Genomic DNA, 19,380 nt, shown 5'->3' on the forward strand with positions numbered 1-19,380 from the left:
CCCTATCTATTATTGAATTACTGAGGTTGAGATTAAAAGGTGATGGGAATTCTTACTGACAGTTTCAAGAAAGTTAATAATTTCAATCAATTTCCCAGAACTATCTTGTAGAATTTTGCATTAGCATAATAAAGACTGTTACACTATTAATCCTCCTTTTCAGAATATATATATTTTACCTATGGGAATACATTAAATTCTGGATTTTTTTATGTTGGATGGAAATATGTTTCCATGATATCAATGAACACTGTTGGTAGTCACCACAGCCAGTAAAGAAACAGTAAGGAAACTTAAGATCCTTTCTTTCCCTGACTGGTCCCTAACAAGTCTAGATGAGGAATTTGTCTTATATCTACACTGTCTCCTCCTTACCTGAATAAAACTAAGCTTTGCATATTACTATCATAGGATTTAGCAAAAGGAGAAAAGTATTTTTAATCCTTCTTTATATAATAATCTCAAAAAGTTTTGGTTTCAAATACTGCAGCATGGCATCCAGCTTGAAAGTTGGTCTTTTTTCTCCCTACATAGATGGAAAATCATTTTATCCATTTCATGAGGTTTTCTTAATCTTTTTCTTAATTTGTGCCACACTCCTGCTGCACACTCCTACTCCTGTATCATTGGGCTCTTGTCATAAAACAAAACACAATAACAGAAAAATGAAAACGAGTTATTATCTCGGATTTAATAAATCTCCTTGCTTTCCTGTCAAATGCTTTACTGAAATGTTTCTTTTAATCCTTATGTGTGTTCTGGAATGTTGTTGCTTTTTCCAGTGTCCAAAATTGTTAGACAAAACTTGTGGCTAATTTCTTGATTAGAAAAGGTTCAGAAACATTGCTATCCATAGCTATGTTGCCTTTGTTTTATCTGTTTTTTGGATTTGAAAGTTGTATGGAAGTAGTCTGAGATGAGGAATTTGACTATGGATGACAAATGGGAAGGGAAGTAATTGGAGGGAAGCATGACAGAGAACTTATTTCCATGTCTTGCAAAGCTCAGTATGACACTTTACTACATCTGTTCCCTTTTGGGAAAACACCTTTGAAATGAAACTGGTTACACTATTGTACACAGGGAATATTCCTATTAGGAACAGAAAGGAACAAGGTATTTACAAATGATATTGCAGGTCAGCATGACTTATGCTGGACCTGTATGTCTCCAATTGAATTGGCCAAAAGATAGCACTCATCCTTCACTCTGCAAAATACAAGCAAACCATTAGTATGAAAAGCTGAAGTCTCCTACCTGAGTCAGAAGAGCTGGCAAGAGGCCATTTGTGTGCACAAATCCATGTTTTCATCTGCTTTCCCTTATCACTGTGGCTGCTATCTATGTCACTACGGTCCAGTGACAGAACACATTTGTGTGAAAGGCACAAAGAGAAACCTTAAGGGACTAGTCTTTCCTTTTTTTGAAATCTCATGGTAAGTCATAGGGAGGAAAAAAGCTGTCATTAAATTAATCTTTACAGAGCTGGAGATAAATGAAATTTACATGGTGTGTGACTTTGAACAAAAATGACAAAGCATTTCCCTAGCAAATGGAAAAAAAGGACTTTTGGGAACAACTGTATGGACTTTTACACTTTTTGTTATAAAAATGTGACTCACATTCATATTAGCATTGAATAAATATAATAATTTGTCACACATTTATCCATTTTATTATCCATTTTATTTATCCATAATGTTTAATATTCTTGTATTAAAGAAAACTGAAGAAGCTAGAAATAAACAGAAGCAGTTATCAGTGAGAATTTTACTATGCAAAATTAATAAATAATCATCGTCTTCTAATGTGAGATCAGGATTTAAATTACAGTTGGCATGGGGTTTACTTATAGCTACTAATAGTTGAACAATTCAGTAAGGGAAATTTTGAATTTATAATCAGTATCATTATTAAAAATGAAGTGCCCACCACTTCATTTCAAAGACAGCAACACTAGTAATACTAACCTTGATTGCTGGAGAGCTGCCAGCTTGTCATCGTCCTGCAGAAATGTATTGTACTGGAACTGAGAAAACATGCTGTTGTCCCTCCCTCCCTCTCCTTATTCCCATATTCTGGAACAGTATTATGTTAATATAAGCTGTGCTGGGCTGGATCCAATCTGGAATTAAGAATGCTCCAGGGCATTTTTAATAATCTGTCATTCATTTGAACTCCAACCTTCTTTAATTTACAGAATCTGGTAACGCAGATGTACACTTCAGCTGCATACATTTCTTTTTCTTTCTTCATCTTGGTGTGAAACTGATGGTGGAGCGTGCTGATGGAACTTGGAAACGTGATGTGGTACAAGTAGAAAGTGTTCATTTAAAACAGACTCAAAATTTAGAAAGAATTGTAGTAGTTTGCTTTCCTGGTTTTCTGCCATTCTGAAATATAAACGTAAATTCTGGTACTGATTTTATTAAAATCCTTGAAGTACTGAGATCAGTTAGGCTTTCTGAAAGTTGTAAATGGCAGCTCAGCCAGCTGTAGGGCTGAGGTGCTGCAGGCAGTGGTGCTGGCATGGGCAGCCCTGGGCCAGCACCAGCACAGCTGGCACAGGGACAGTGCAGGAGGTACTGAAGGGCTGCTTGTATTTCCAAATACTCTGCCAATATGAAACAGTGAAATTGAGACACTTTTCTGTGCAAATAAATGTACAGTCCTGCTCCTTCTCAGACTCTGTGGCATGGTTTACCCTAAATCCAGGTGGCATTTACCAATGCAAACCCTAACATTTCTGTTATTTTTTTTTTAATACATACCTCAGAGATTCTCAGTTGTCTTTGGAAAAGTAGCCTGGTGTGTATGATAACAACTTGGATACGAATAACAACGCATGCTATTGCCCTAATTGTGATGAGATTCAGAATAATTTGGGTTACAAGGGACTAGTGGAGGTAACGTGTTCTAAACATTCTCAAAGCAGGGACAACTTTAGCACTGGATCCAACTCCCTAGGCTTTGCTCAGTACAAATATGAAAACACTCAAGGTGTGGAGAACATACAGCTTCTCTGTTCCTGCGCTAAAGTGAGATGAAAAATATATGTATTTTAAGAAAAAACTCACCATAACCATCCATAACTACTATCTGCATCTAAAATTTCTGAAATTACTGTTGTGATGAATTATCACCTCTCTGAACTACAATAATATAGGTGGTGCAGAACATATTTATAAATTGTCTCTATGTACCTGTATGTGACAATAGCCCAGGTTAAATATAATTACGTTGCTGGCGGTGTGTGTTAGTGCTGACTTGTATAAATCTTACTCATTACTAAATGAATTACATTACTTTTTTTTTTTTAATGTTTTGTTTTTCAAACAGGAATGGATATGAACAGTCTCTTAGATAAAATAATTCCTTTTGTGTGTGGATGTATTCTTGCATTTACATAGTTCTAAAATTTACTTCTTATATAGAATATGGAGCTTAAAAATTTCTCCTCATTTTAGGTAGAAGAACTGATGAATGCATTGGAAAAGACTAGACAAGAATTAGATTCTACCAAAGCCCGTCTTGCCTCAACACAGCAGTCTTTGGCTGAGAAGGAAGCACATCTGGCTAACCTAAGAATAGAGCGGAGAAAACAACTTGAAGAAATTCTAGAAATGAAGTAAGTACATCGAGTTCTCTAATTTCTAGAAAAACTTTATTTTTTTTCCCTAGAGAGTGTTTTCCTCGCTGTCTGAATCAATGATCTTCTAACAGTAGGACCTAAGTACCTTTGAAAATACAAAAAAGAGAGTGTTCATTTTGTAATTCCCTACATTACTTAACAATTGACATGTGAAGAAATTTTGAATGCTGCCTTTTGCTACATGCAATTAAAATATCGGTGTAAATTCCATGAAAAACAGAAAATGAGTATTGAGGGCTCCTTCTTTTATTGAGAAATGTATATTTGAGTTTTTTTAGTGTCAAATGCAAGGAAAAGTGTTCATCAGCTTTGTTCATAGTACAAAAATTATTGAATTGAATCAGTTAAAAATACCCACAAAACAAATACCTGTTGGTGTACACATTATCACTATATATAGGCATATAGAACTGACAGAGGAAAATAGACCAGTAATGTGTCTTCCTATGCGTGATAAGGGAAAATGTCTGTAATCAAGGCATTATAAGGCTCTATAAAGTTATCTATAATATCTATATATAATATCTATGATCTATAAAGTTAGCATTTGCTGGAAAGGGGTGGGATTATTACTCCTCAGAGAAGCTGGTATGCATATAGATAATAGACAACAAATAAAATTCACTGTTCTAATTCCCAAAATGTTTTGTTAAGAGAAAACAAGAAAGCCGAAACCGTTTAGATATATGTAGCTTTAGCTAAGTTGTTGTACCTAACCTAACAATTCAAAGAAAATTAAATAATCTGAAAATATATTAATAATGCTGTAAATAAGACAGTATGGCAGATGGCCACATATGCTTCCTACATTTTTATAAAAGCAGATTTAAAGGATGGTTGCCATTTAATATAGGTACAGAAACACATGTTACAATGAGTGTTTCCAGGAAAACCAAAAGAACTTCTGCTTTATATTTTAATGAGGTGCATATAAAGTGGTAATACATGTCACTTATAGTATCATGTGATATACTAAATATTATATACATTTTTGGGGTTTCTATGTTTTCTTCTGTACGTATTGGTTCACCTGTGATAACCTAGACATTCACAACAAGCATATTTCATGCAGCAACTATTTTCTATATGGAGCTTTGATCTGTTTCTTTGAGAACAAAACAAACCATATAACATCACATGGCACAATATTAAGAAAAGAGAGCACAAATAGTGAGAATGAGTGACATAAATTCACATGATAATTTCTAGTTACTGTTTCTTTTTACTACCTCTTAAACACCATTAGAACTGAATCTAGGAGGAAGCAAGAAATGAACATTTATTCATTTTTTGGGCTCTGTGTTTGAGATTTCAAGTAAATACTACGTTGTCTTAAGTAAATAAATGTAAACCTGAATTTTACTTAGGTTTACATATTTAATACAATAGACCAAACAACATAAATTAGATTGTACGTGTATTAGTAAAGTCTTTAGCAACTAATTCAGATATTTCATTACAGTACTTTAATTTTTTAAATAGCTTACTGAATAAGCACACAGTTAACAAACTTTATAAAATTGTTATAATTCATTATTTTACATAAGGTCTTAAACTATTCTTTTGAACCTGATACTCTCAAAAACAGATAGCAGATGCTAGCTAAGACCTAGACACACACTGACAGAATAATTACAATCGTGTGTTGTAATAACTTAGTACAATAGAGTTTCTTCATCTAGTTTCTCTCTGATATTTTAAGATTATTATTTGGAAGAATTTACTATAACTTCTATTTATCACTTAATTATTTGATATGGAGTGATTACAGTTCTTGGCTGCTAGCTTCCAGCTAAATAGGCATGAACTGTGTTTAAAGCATTCATGATGATTTCCTATGCTTATATTATGTTCAAGTTCCAAACATAACTCTGCATTCTGGGTCCATCTGGCTGACATTGCCAAGATCCATCTTAATTTACAGACTAGAATCTGTTGTCAGTTTTAGGTAATTTCTCCAGTTGTCATTACATGCCCCCATATAAATTCAGTTATTTAAGGAAGTTTAGAGTAAAACTGGATGGGAGCTCAATCTTGTTCATTATCTGGCTAGTCTTTTTGAACTTGGAACTAGATAAGTACTATTTAAGGAAAGGTAGGTTGGATGGAAGGAGACAAATATGAAGTTACTCTTATCTTGATGCCAGCATGTAAAAATATGAGATTTATTCTGAAACGTTTGATAGTGTTAAATTTGAAAGAAGGATTTTCATGTACTGTTGCTTTTAAATATGAGACTTCTCCCCTCCCCCCCAAATGTCTATAAAAATATTACTATATTAGTTCTGGAGGAAATATTTTTGTTATGGTCGTATTTTTTGGACAGTGAATAACTCATACTGACATTAATGGAAGTTACGGATTCATGTTAACAGCAAAACACACCATATGTTCAAATCTATCATAATACCTAATTGTCTTAATGCTTTATGCTCTTTCTGAGCATAATAACATCAGTGAGCTTATTTCGTAATAACCGTCAGTGTTTTTAAAAGCTTTCTGCATTATATAGTGTGACAAAAGCCATTTTGATTTTTTTTTAATGTTTAGCATTCATAAAAAGGTTTTGATTGGCTTGAAATTAGAAATTCACAGTTACAAAGATATCTGTTTTTGTTTTCTGCAAGTTTGCAATAAGGAGCAGAAGCTACTGAGAACTTCTGAGAGGTTTCTAAGAAACACTCATTCGTGTTGTTTTTTTCTTTTTTTTTACATTAATTTGATGACTCCTCAGTGACTCAGTTACATTTCACAAACATGGCACTTAGCAGTCCATGACTAGGGCCTTAATTTACAAAAAAAGTGAACTTCATATTTTGACTTGAAGACTAATGAATTCTTAACTTTTGAGGTCCAACTGTTAATCACTGTGCATTTCCTCTAGTAGTCAGCTAAATGCATTTAGGTTTTCAGAGCATTCTGAATAAAATTCTTGCCAGGAGTTTGTAAAGTGGGGTAATTTCATTGCCTTTGATGGAGTTCATGCCATCACCCTGTGGGTATAGCTAAACCATTATCATTGGAAGTGGCTTTGCCCTGTAATTCAGTATGAATTTTCAGAAGATGAATACATGTTTTCTCTAATGGGAGTAAATCAGATTAGTTCAGTAATGAAGCATTAAAGATCTAATAAAATAACCAGCTACTAGTCCTTAAATTTAATAACGAAAACAGGTCATTGCTGCGCTGTGAAAATAAATAAATAAATGATTTTAAAAGTTGATTTTCTCACAGTGACAGTATAAAATTAAACATCCCTTCCTTTGTTTAAGAATGTTCACCATTTTTTTTTTTCCACTGAAAATAATAAATGAATATTGCTTATCTCTGTTTTTTGGTAAGTTTACGTTATTCATTTAACAGCACCTGTGTATAGTCAAGCATGAAATATTTGTGGGAAGAAAGGGATAAAATACTTTTTCCACCAAGCATTCAGTCGTGCCAGCTGCCACTCTTTGCAGGAGGACTGAATGCATAGTTCACTTTTACCTCCTGGACTGGTAGTTCAGCTGATCTGCCACAAAAGGACAGGGCAGCTGCATTTACCACTAAATGCCAGTCTTGAATACAAGACCATGGTTGGGACCTGTTTGGTTCAACAAGCTGTGCAGGAGCAGTTTCACAGTGCTAGCAGGAAATTTGTTGATGGAAACTTGGCACAAGGAAGTGAACCAGTGTGAGTTTGTTGATTACCTTGTCTGACTTATCCTCTTCCTCCCTTTTAGTGGAGTAAATCCACACATGGATGCATAATAATAGCCTCAGGTGGACTTTTCATGACACTGCAGGGATGAAGAGGGACAGGCATAGAATGAAGTCTAGCATTATAGTCTAAGGAGAATGCTTTGTGATATGTAAAACTGCGGTCACAGTTTGCAGGGAATTCAAAATATTTTATGGAGCATTAGTGGCAGAGTACAAGGAAACTTAAAATTCATCTGGTTTTCCCCAGATCCCCAGACATACCCCCATATTTCCATAAATAAAATTTACTCAAGTAAAAGTTGGGGATTTCACGTCTGTGTAGTAGCTTAGCAGGAGCTGCAGACCTGGTGCATGTTCAGAGAATGTAGACATGTTTCCAACACCTGGGTAAATCAGATCATGTCCCTGCCTTACATTCTTCTATTACTTTTTCCATCCATCACTATGCAGACTAGTGCTTGGGTAGGGAAAAGAACACAACGTATTTTTGCCTACTTATTTCCTACCTACTCCACCCCTAGAGGTTCTGTTACCCACAGCACAGTGGTTTCTTTCTCGTCACTATGGGTACAGCTGTGGTCAAAATCTCTTCTGAAGTCTCTTTGTGAGCAGCAAATCCAACGCATCTGGAAAATTTCAGAGTAATTTTGTATGCAGCTCACCTGTTCAGTGCATTCACAGGCCAGAACCACGGAACTCATTGGCTGGAAAATGGCTGGTGAAAGTGTAAGGACTCTACTTGCATATTGTCATTAGGCTGATCTTGTTTTTTTGGTTATCTTCCATACACAGCAAAGTTCAGGAAAACAAAACAATAAGAGAGAAGAAATTGGCAAGGAGTTTTAAAATTGCAAATACAGTTTGAAATTTCTTGGAGCTCACTCTTTAAAACCACTTGAAATGACATCTTCCCTAAAGGCACAGTCTGCTTTCTGTGCTGATAGTTATGAGAGCAGGAAGATAGATAAACTTTCTCTTCCTATGCTAGAAACTGAGGTGTTTAAAAAGAAATATGTTGGCAAAATATAGTTCATGCTTATTTTATATATGATGTTATATTAAAGTATTGTCCTAAAAAGAGGCAGTACCCACCTTGAAGATAGTGCTGAGCTAAATAAATAGCAGTGTACGCATGAATATAAAGGATAGTGAATTTTAAGCAAATACAGCAGGATTACAGATTTCTTAGACTGTTAATAAGGTATGATTTTGGAAGCAGGATCATCACATTTCTTTTTCTACTTTGCCAGTTCTGCTGTAACCCATGTTTGGAGAAAAATAGCTATCAATATTTCTTCAACATGAATTCTCTAAAATAACATATTTTTACTTAACAGCTTAGACAATAGGCTAGTGGAGAAAAAACATTTTTTCAGAAAGCACTTTACTATTTTTCCTATTTTTTTTTGAAGGATTATTAAGCCTTGTTTCAACTTTAGTAATGCTTATTACGTGTTCAGTGAATTGACAGCAAATTGATTGTCTCAAAAGTTGTACCATTTTGAATGTAGAACTCGAGTCTGCTTTTCAGTAACTGGTGTACTGCTTCCATTTAATTGTAGGATTCATGCTGAGAGTATGGAGAGTCATAGCCCAAGTTAAATACAAACAAAACAGCAGGATGTTGATACAACTGTGACTTCCATAGGAAGTAGTTAGAATGGTAATGCGGTCTCCTAACCTGGGTGAAAAGTCTCCTGTGACTGCTTTTGCCCCATAGACCTGTAACACAGCATGCTACCACTAACATTTTTGACACCAACTTGCAAGCAAAGATTAGAGAAACCCAAATGAAGGCTTTGTTCTCTGGAACAGAAGCTTTCTTGAAAAAATGAAGAGATGTTTTTCTTCTGTAAACAATGAGGGGACACAAAGCAATAAAATGTTTCTCTGTGAGAATAGAATGAGTGAGTTGTTTACATGGCAAAGCTTCTATTGCTTAAAGATATATGAGTGTCATCAAACTTCTGTTCACTTCAGAGTGATATGTTCAGAGTGAATTATATTTTTTTATTTTGAAAGATGTGACACTTGCAATTTTATTAGCTGTGAAAGAAAGCGTTGAATTCATTTTTATTTTTTCTTCCCCTTATGGTCATATTTTACTTTCAGAATAGATTGGCACCTGCTATTGAAGTTTCGTTTGTTTTCCTCATCACATAAGAATTTTGGTTTTCAATTAATAATGTTCTCAAGAAAGTACAAAAATTAAAGCTTTTGTCTGTGTTGCTGAAAATGTGATCCTCTAGGTTCCTATGGTCTGTATGATTTTCAGGTATTTTTTGAGCAGAAAGAGACTTTGATACTCCAATATCTCAGTAGTGCACTTTTATTTCTGACTTTGTTGCCATTAATTCTCTACCCACTCTGGTTCCTTACCTCAGGAGAAGAAAAGCAGTATGGAACTGGGATCAGTGCTTTAGTAAACAGTTTCAGTAGGAAGACCCACAATGCTTCCTGGGGTTTTCTTCCTCTAGTGCTGTCCCCAGAACTTAAATGGTAGAATGATCAAGGTGATCCTGCAACTGCATTGTGACAAAAAACTTCAAGATTCCTCACACTGGGGAGGGGAAGGCACGGATGGGGTGTGTTTGAAGTTTACAGAAACATAAAGGAGGCATAGGCTGAGCACAGAACTGCTGTTTGCCAGATCCTCCAGAATGGGGAATATCGGGCTGTTGTTGCAGCTAATCAGTGACTGATTCAAAAGAGAGAGGAGGCCTGGCTTTACACGGTCCTTTTACAGGGTCCTTGGTCAGAGACCTTCAGGAACTTCCTTTCTCAAAAGATAGACAACATTGACTGGTTCAGAAAGGGGTTAGACAGATTCACGGACAAGAATTGTTTCATAAATGGGGACTTTCTTATTCTCTTCAGCTGTTCTTGTTCCTAAAATTAATTTTCTCTCTGACGTGAAAGCTCTTTCCTTGCATGTTGCTCTGTTACACCTGGAACACAAGTGTAAAGGCAGTAGGACCAGTTTTGTATACATGAAATGAGAAGGCATTACGAAGAAAAAAGGATGCTCATCCATATCTAAAGATTTAGGCTCTGTGGAAGACTCCACAAAGGAGGAATTTCCAGCAAGAGATCCCTCCTTGGTGGCAGTCAGCCCATAAAATGAGGGTTAAGAGGGGTGGAGGCTGGCTGCCTTTGTCTATTCTCCAGGTGCTCAACCAGTATTTCAGGCTGTGACCCAGTAGTTCCCATACTACAATGGCTGTAGTTAATAATCAGATGATTTTTAAATCTTTTTTGAGATCCTGTACTATTAATTTAACTAATGCACTTTAGTCATAATAAAGACCATATTTTGCATAACCTTTAGCTTGTTCTGTTGACCTACAGAGAATAAATGTGTTTTAGGATGATAAAATTGATGAAATAATTTTCTTAAAGAGCAGGCAGTTACTCTCTAGGGAGTGGACCTCTTAAAAAGCAGATGGAATTCACAGTGATTCAGGCTTGCAGGTGCTGCTGTATGCAGGACTTTCAGGTGCATAATCTTGTTTTAATTTTGTAATGCAAACGGACATTTGAAGGAAGAATTGCAATATAAAGTATGATGTTTATTTCTTTTTTACCATTTTTCTTCCTTTTTGTTTTTAATTAGTATCTTTAAACTAAAATACATCTCTGTCTGAATTTATAAATGTGTTAGGATTTAAAATACTACAGTTTAATCCATTATATATCTTGACTCATAGCAAGAAGAATGGTATATAGATGATAAAAGGAAATAGAACAATGATAAGGGGAACTGGGCTGTACAAACCAAAACAATGAAAGAAAAGGTCTGATCTAGGAAAATTCTAGCCAGTAAGGAAGCTTACTGGTTTTTTAAACTGAAGTTAACTTACAGATGAGTTTATCTGTGTTAACTTTTTAGACGAGGAAAATATTACTATGTAGTTTACCTAAAAAATTATGCTTCAGGTTTCCATAGCACAACTTCTTTCTATGTGTTTATATGTTGACTGTGTTTTGTTTTTTTTATTAGTGTAGGAAAATGTAAACAACCAAATTATTTTACCTGAATATCAGTATTATAGAAAAAAACCTAAATTCTTTACTGATCTTGACAAACCTATATATGGTTTGTTTTAACACTCTATTTAACGCGCTTTTAGTATGCAAAACACTACTAATGATAAAAGTGATGAAATAGGATGGCATTTGTTTTGAAGTTCAGCCAATATGGAAATGTGAAGGCCTCAACCTCTGGTAAGTATACTGAAAAGAGCAGGTGGCTCAGAAGGCAGCAAAGAAGGAAACTGAAAGTAAAAAAAAAAAAAAAAAAAAAAAAAAGGAGAAATTTAGGCTTCTGCTCATATATATATATTCAAAGGTGACTGAATTATGCCCTTGTCTGCTGAAACCCTCTTAGTGTAATTCCCACTGGCCTCTGTCACATCTCAGGGAGTACTGATCAACTGCAGGCTCCCAAATTCATAACCTCAGCCAAATGAATATGATTCAAGCAGATGTTTCTGCATTTCAGACTTCAAAATATGATGGGTCAGTTTTTCATTTTTTTTCCAAGAGCAAACCTTGCATAATTGAGACCTAGGACATTCAGTTCAATGGTAGGATTTAGAACCTTAGTGTCTCCTGGTGTGGCAATGCTGAATTAATATAAACTCAGATTTATGAACATGGAGAACCAAAGAAATTTAAAAGTTTGTATTATTAAACTGAATTACTTTACTACTCTTTAATACTATATAAAAATATAAAATGAGCTTTACATTTTTTATGATGGTGTTTTCTGTTAAAGGAAAAGATTTGATAAATTCAGTAGAGAAAACAGTCAGAAGCAATCAAGCAGAACAGCTTTAGTAATGACAGAAAGAGCCTCCCTTGCCTTGCCAACCTAATGAACTTGTGAACCTATGGCTTGAAGAATGTAGCGTGTCATTGCTCCTTATGTGCTACCAGGTAAATCCACTGCTGCATCCTTCTTGTGCTTGTTACTTCACCTTCCCCATACCTCCAACAAAACAAATACTTCTCTGTGATGTGGAAAATAGATTCTATTTCCTATTGCTTTGTTTCCTTTCACTGGGTTCTCTAGTGCCTAGTAAGATTCAGGTTGTATATGAAATTTTCCTTCTTATGCCTGAGGCACGCTATTAAGTATGTCACGTTTAGTAAAGTATGACATTATGTGGCAGCCTTTCTTCATGTCAGGACATAAGTAAGATTTACACGTTTATCTAACTGATATAATGATACCTGCAAGAATTTATTTTCATTGAATCATACGATCATTAAGGTTGGAAAAGACCTCTAAGATCATCCAGCCCAATCATCCCTCTACTACCATCATTGCCCACTTAACAATGTTCTTCAGTGCCACATCTCCACATTTCTTTAGCAGATCCAAGGATGGTGATTGCACAACCTTTCTGAGCAGCCTGTGTCAATGCCTCAATTGCTCAGTGAGTTTCTATCTTTTGGGGAAGGAAAAATGCTCATACTGGTCTTAAAGAAAGAATTTTACATGACTTTTTATTCTGGCATTTATTCCCTTCTACTGGACTGTGTATATATTACCAGTATAGAGTGTAAGTCTAACAAGCCTGTTCAATAAATTTATTAATATGGTGCCAGACGTAACAGACTCCAGGCAATTAAGCATTACTGTAACAAATCAGATAATAGAACACGTATACTACCAGCACTGTCTAAACAGTGTGAATCCAGAAATATAGTTGTGAAAAGAGGATTTCCAAGTATAATTGGTAAAATATGGCTTATAGGCACACAAAGAATGTGTTAAAACACCAAATTGATTATGAACAACCCTCTCCTTTCAATGCTGTACTGCTGCTAGCAGAGGCTGCTGGCTCAAGACAGCGATGACAGTGGAAATGAGGATGAACTCATCTTGATTTTTTTCTGATTATGAATAAACATGGCCATGTCCACATTGTTGTGCAGTGTGCCAGGATACATTAGGAAAGAAGCATTAAGAAGTTATAAGGTTATATATAAAGTCTGTGCTATGTCTTATAGTCAAACTGATGTGTTCAAGATAAACATCACCTTAAAAGGACACCTTGGCTTGCTTTCTTAGTGCATTGTGGCTTCAGTAGACTAGATAAAGTTTTCAAGGGGAAACAAAAGCTTGATGACAGGGCAAATTTATGCAAATGCTGCTATTGGGAAAAGTTTTCAGTTGCTGTTAAATTTATTGTTGCATTTGTGGAAAAGATTATGTAATTTGGACAGAAATACCATGCTTATTATGTTGCATTTTAGTACATAAAGGTATATTGGGGAATGAAAGGGAAAGACTGTATATTTTTTCTGATACAACTCTGAATTTCTCTAAAAACATCCAGCTTTAATTTTGTAAATATGTGTGCACTAAGGGGAACTGTGATTCGGTGGCTTATATTAGAAATAGAAATGTACTTTTTTGTGGTTAAACTCTTGCCAGTTACTAACCACTTCTACCTCAAACATGTAGTTTATCTTTCTCTTGCATTTGATTTTGACCAAAATGGGGCCACATAGGCCTCTGAGGATCACCATATTCCTAATGTCATTTTAGTTACTAGTGATTCTTCAGTTTTGCTTTCCAGTTCATCTTGCATTCTTTCAAAGACTTAAATCACCTAGGTTGGAGGGAGGTGTAGACTGATCAAACAGTCACTGAACTTACTACTTTGTTATTCTGTTTCTCAACCCACTTGAGCTATCTTTCAAGTTAGTAAACACAGAAAGGGACAGAAGAGAAAATGTTAAAGGTAGAACTCATAGGACACTTAAATAACTTGTCAACTCTGTGTAAAACACAGAATCAAAGCTAGCCTAGGTACTTTCAAATCTATGTTATGTAGATTGTAGATACAAAACAAAAATGAAATAAATTTTAATTCCAGTAGAATCCACGTTCCTAAGAATGTAATTTTACTTTTGCTTACTGTTTTTTTTGTCCTTAGGCCTGAAGTGTTTTGGAGAAAATGCAGTTAAGTGTGAATATAGGACCTTATTGCATCAGTCAGTGAGCAGTAGTGAGGAGATTTCAGGGTGGTTATATTCAACTGTCTGCATCTTCTGGCAAATTGAGTCTCAAACAAATTAGGAAGGAGTGATGAAGTTAAAAGGAAGAGAGATTGGAACTTTCAAAACCCATCACTCTCAAAGACTCGAACCATGACCCTTCCTCATCACTGCTTAGGGGGCTAACAGTATTTGATAACTATAACCCCAACCAGGTCTCTCATGATTACCCTGAGAAACTGATCTCTTTTTAGTTTCCTGTGTGGTCTGTAAACAAAAAGTAAGTGGTTTGTGTCTATGGGGTTAGAGCAGGAGCTGGGGTTGGGGCTATTGTGAGATTCAGTAGCATCAAAGTAGGGATTATTATGTAATACTTAAAGAATAGAAACCCAAGAAGTGTGGTTGATCCTCATCTGACATCCGGCAACATGATACCCTCTTCACAGAGTGGAAAATACTCTGACATTCATGAGCTTAAAGAAAAGACCTTCTATCTATTTAAAAATACTTAAACTTTCAGAGTGTATGAGAGATACTTGACTGTTTTCCAGTTTTGTCTTTCCACTCCCTCTGCTTATCAATTATTTTGCCAAAAACTGAAATAAAGCTGTTGAAACAAAACCAGAGGCTTTTATGGCTACGTATACATGATAGCATCCCGCTACTCACCACTGCCTCTCCCACCAGATCCCTTCAAAAAAAAAAAACCAACAAAAAACAAAACAACAAAAAAACAAAACAAATGAAACAAACAAACAAAAAAGAGAAGCAACACCTAAAAAACCCAAACAACCAACACTGAAAAGCAAGAGATCCAGTCAGGATAAAAACTGTCTACAGTGTTTTCACGGTTGTATAGAGAAATATAATGTATATGGGTTTTTTACTTAGAAAGATCTCCCTTCAACACTTCGCCGCAGTGATGTTTTGTTTAGTCTAATGCAGTTTTTTGTTAGTACCTAGCCTAAAAGTGAATCTAATTAACAGATGAACTTAGGAAATCCCTACTGTAATTTAGCAACCAAATGAACAGAGGATATCAGTATGTGACAAGCAACTTCCACTTAAGGCTAATGTAACTATTACCTCATTAGGAGTGCAACTTTACACTCTTCAAATAAAAGCTTTATTGAATTTAAAATACGTATTTGACAGAGGACTAGCTTGAAATCTGCTTTGTGAAATTGTGCTCCCTTATTGGTACTGACTAGCTTTATAAATGTTTATCTTAATTATGTTTTATTGTGATTAAAAAAGATTGCAGATACTCTGCCATTTCTGTAAAGTGAGCTGTTGGAGGCTTTTTTGTTGAAGATGGGGGTAGGGTAAAAAGAATAGCCCAGCTCCAGCAAGGAGGCCCCTCACAGGCCATATGAATCCACTTACATGTAAATTGCTTGTCTCTATGAATTAAGGTGAAGGTTATGAAAGAACTGCATTTCTGTGTTTATTGTAGGATTTTTGACAGTCTCTTTCCTCTTTCAAGTAAATTTGGCTTAAGTCCACAGTCAGTACAGTTTTAAGTAAACTCCTCTTTTGTTACATTAACAAGGTTATAACATCACTGAGGCAGATTTCCAGCTGCATGAATTGAGGCCTAAGCATGCAGACTGAAAGGATAATTAAAACCTTAGGGTGAGTGAGTTAAACTACCAAGTAAAATTGGATAAAAGGCTAATTGTCCATAGCAACATAATACATGTTTCTAAATACCTGTGAAATAAAGATAAATATTTGCGGTCTTTTAATTCCTTTTTGAATGCTCAGATTCAGATTATATAACAAAAATTCAACAATAAGTAAATAGGAACTCATGGTATTCGTAAACTTCCCTTATATTGCTGTATTTTAGCTATTAATTGAGAAACAAAATAATTTTGAATGCCAGTAATTATCTAGCTTTCTTAACGAAACAGGAAGCATTTTTGTGTAGGAAGTAGAAGCCTCACTATGTGATACAGGATGTCAGAATTCACTGATCGGTGCTTTGTCAGAATTTGTCATATCTCTTTTTCTTTCCTCCTTTTTTTCATTATTAAGAATGGAGTTGCATACCTTTGGTGACCTTCAAGAAGATGACATAGAGTCAGGCAAGATGATACATTACCACAAAGTTAAAAAAACAAAATGGGTTGTAATGGCAGCTTGTACTGAACTAAATGAATTGTGAAGGCCCATTTGTTATTCATTAGGAGAAGCAGAGCAGATTACTGTTCAGCCTTCATAGGGAGCTTTAAACTTAAGGTCATTTTACACTAGTACCCTTGTGGCATGGACAGCATTTAATACATTTTTAACAGCTTTTACATTTCCACGGTTTGCAGCAGTGCTGGTTGAATCATTTCTGTAATGAACGTGTTTTAAAGTAGTTTAGAATTACTTTGGGGGAAAAAAACAGGAAAAAAAGAAATAATTGGGTTGATGAAGTGACTTTATATACTAAAGAGCTAAGCATGCAGAACGTACTGCCATAACGTAATGCATGCTGATTCCCACTGCTAGAGAAGTGCATCCCTGGGGAACCATGCTGGCAGTTTTTTTTCTTTTCTCTTTTTTCTTTTTTTTTCTTGCTATATTTTTAAACTTTACTGGGAGTAGAGTTGTTGTTCAAAGTGTTCCATTGAGTGAAGGCAGATCTGAGGATAGAAATTTAAGAATGTTTTGTTCGGGCTATTTCTCTTGAGTTGCTCAGGAGTCTGATGGAGAACATTCAGCATTTTGGCATGTTTTGGGAAGTGTGTATGCTGTCTATTATAACCCTTGATGTGGGCATCTAAGGAACCCAACATAAAATGAACGTGGAGTGGAGGGTTTGCTGATCAGAATAAATGTTGATCAGCTACCTCTCAAATGGTTCAGTGGTGCTGTGGAAAGTCAAAGCAGAAAGGTAGGTACCAATATAAAGTGATCTGAGAACAATCTGTTCAAAAGCGTTGAACAAATCTAAAGTTCTATTAGCTTGAAGTATGATTTATAGCTCTAAGGAAAGGTATAATAACCCCAGTCAGAGGAGGTAATCATTTCACAAGCTCACATTTTAATGTAGACGACAGTCTTTCCTTTGCTACCTGTTAGATTGTTGTTGTCTTAGTTGTCAAAATCCATATTGCAGTGACTTGATTTTTTGCTCAGAAAATATTAGAACACAAATGATGTTTCAGGATTTGTTTAAAAACAAACTGTAACTAACAAAATGCAGATTTAATTGTTGCTTCTCCCAGCAGACAGCCCGCCCCAAATTTTCTTGTTTAGCAGATTAATAGCAGTCATTGTATACTTCATTGAAGATGGCATTCACTACATTTTTCTATTGGTTTTACTGTTTTGTGAGGACAGGTTTTGACAAAATGTGCGTGAACTAACAACCAGCATATGAAGAAGGAAAAAAGGACTCTGGCAGAACTGCTTTTAATAGAGATGTTGAAATTTGAAATTAAGATGTTTTAAAAGAGACTGTGAAAAAATGTGTATTTTGGATTTGTGAGGAACTGCTTATGGTTAGACCTATGCACTAAATCCTGTTTCCATCCAGGCCAGGATGCTCAAAATTCTGTATAGTTTATCCAATTTGACTGAGTCACTGTTAAGTGTTACAGAGAATGAATTGAGAATACTGTTGCAAGAATAGATAAATGATTATCCATGGAGAAAATGTTGCAGTGGCTATGTTCTTTTGTGTCATTCTGGCATCAGAAATCAAGTAGAAGGTTTCGTTAAAGTGTTTCTGAAGAAAACAGCCTGAGTTGGAGAATCCTGTATTGTTGCAAACTGGGCAAATATACGAGAGAAAGAATCTCTTTATTAATATACCTTCAAATGTTTAACCCTCAGATAAATAAGACCATTGACAGGGTAAATGAGTGCTGATAAACCAACAGAAAAAAGATTCATGTATAAACTTGACTTCTTGCCTAACAAAGAGATGAACTGATATCTGTACCCATTGCTCTTTTGGACATTGGCTATTATGGTTTTAATATCAGTGAATAGTACATGGAACGATTTTGAGGTGGGAAAAACAGTGATGTTTGTCCCCATAAGAAGTTTCCAACTGAAATACCTCTTAAAGCAAATGTAAATGCCAGCAGAGTTCACTTGATGTGATCTAATTCCAAACCTTCCACATTGTCATTTGTTAACTAAACCAGGTGAATCCCAAAGCAGTCATGTTGGGGTCTCATAAAGGGCAGGCATGGATAATGCACAGAGTATTAGCAGTCTTGTTTGTGTAGGCAAGAGTTTACAGCAGCTCAAGCAGTGAGGTAAAGAAGAGCAGATTACAGATTCCTGCTTGCCAGATCTGCACACTGCTTGAGAGAATTCCTCTTGTTCCCTAAATGAATGATTCAGTAGTTGCACAGAATCAGAGCTTAAATGAACTGCACAGTAATGCATTATATATTCCTTCTGAAATGGTAATGTACTATGTTTTGTAGGCACATGTTAGTAACATCCAAGGTCAATTGTTCAAGCTCCAAGTCTAGAAAATGGAAGCAATCATATGAATTTGACTTTTGGAATTAAGCTACCAAAGAGGGACAAGCTTTGGCAAAGCAATATTTTCCATTTGAGAATATAGTATCCATTGCCTGAAATGTTATATAACCCATCATTTCTTCTATTGTAAGATCAGAGGAATTGCCTATGGAACTTTAAGGCAATGGGGGATTTAAGCTGTGCTCTGTTCAGAGATTTTGTCAGTATAACTGGCTGCCTTGGAGTCATAGCTAGGACACTCCGAGGTAAGCAATCATGTTTTCTTAAGGAAAATAATAGGTGATAGCAATTGTGGTTAGTAACCATCATGCCAGTGGCATGTGGTGAATAAATATGTGGTCAATAGCTATGAAGTTAAAATTTTACTCTCAGAAATCTTTTTATCCCCACTAGTGGAAATGAGTGATTGGACCTTCAAGATCGTTTAAGAGAACAGAACAAGCTGACAGATTTCAGTGGAAAAAGCTTCCGGTTAAATGAAGTGAGCTGCAAGGAGCAACAGTCATGCCTCAGCT

General features: G+C 35.5%; 1 protein-coding gene across 1 annotated transcript in view; it reads left to right on the forward strand.

Moving 5' to 3' along the window:
* Positions 1-19,380, forward strand: part of ERC2 (ELKS/RAB6-interacting/CAST family member 2) — a 413,335-nt gene that overhangs the window by 212,503 nt on the left and 181,452 nt on the right. The window contains exon 15 of the mRNA XM_065749769.1: positions 3,468-3,628. Coding sequence (XP_065605841.1) covers positions 3,468-3,628 — 161 coding nt within the window. The remainder of the gene's footprint in view (positions 1-3,467; positions 3,629-19,380) is intronic.

This window comes from Cyrtonyx montezumae, unplaced genomic scaffold, assembly GCF_038088225.1.
Source record: "Cyrtonyx montezumae isolate F1298 unplaced genomic scaffold, pur_monq_1.0 scaffold_6, whole genome shotgun sequence".
In the NCBI taxonomy this organism is placed as follows: domain Eukaryota; kingdom Metazoa; phylum Chordata; class Aves; order Galliformes; family Odontophoridae; genus Cyrtonyx; species Cyrtonyx montezumae.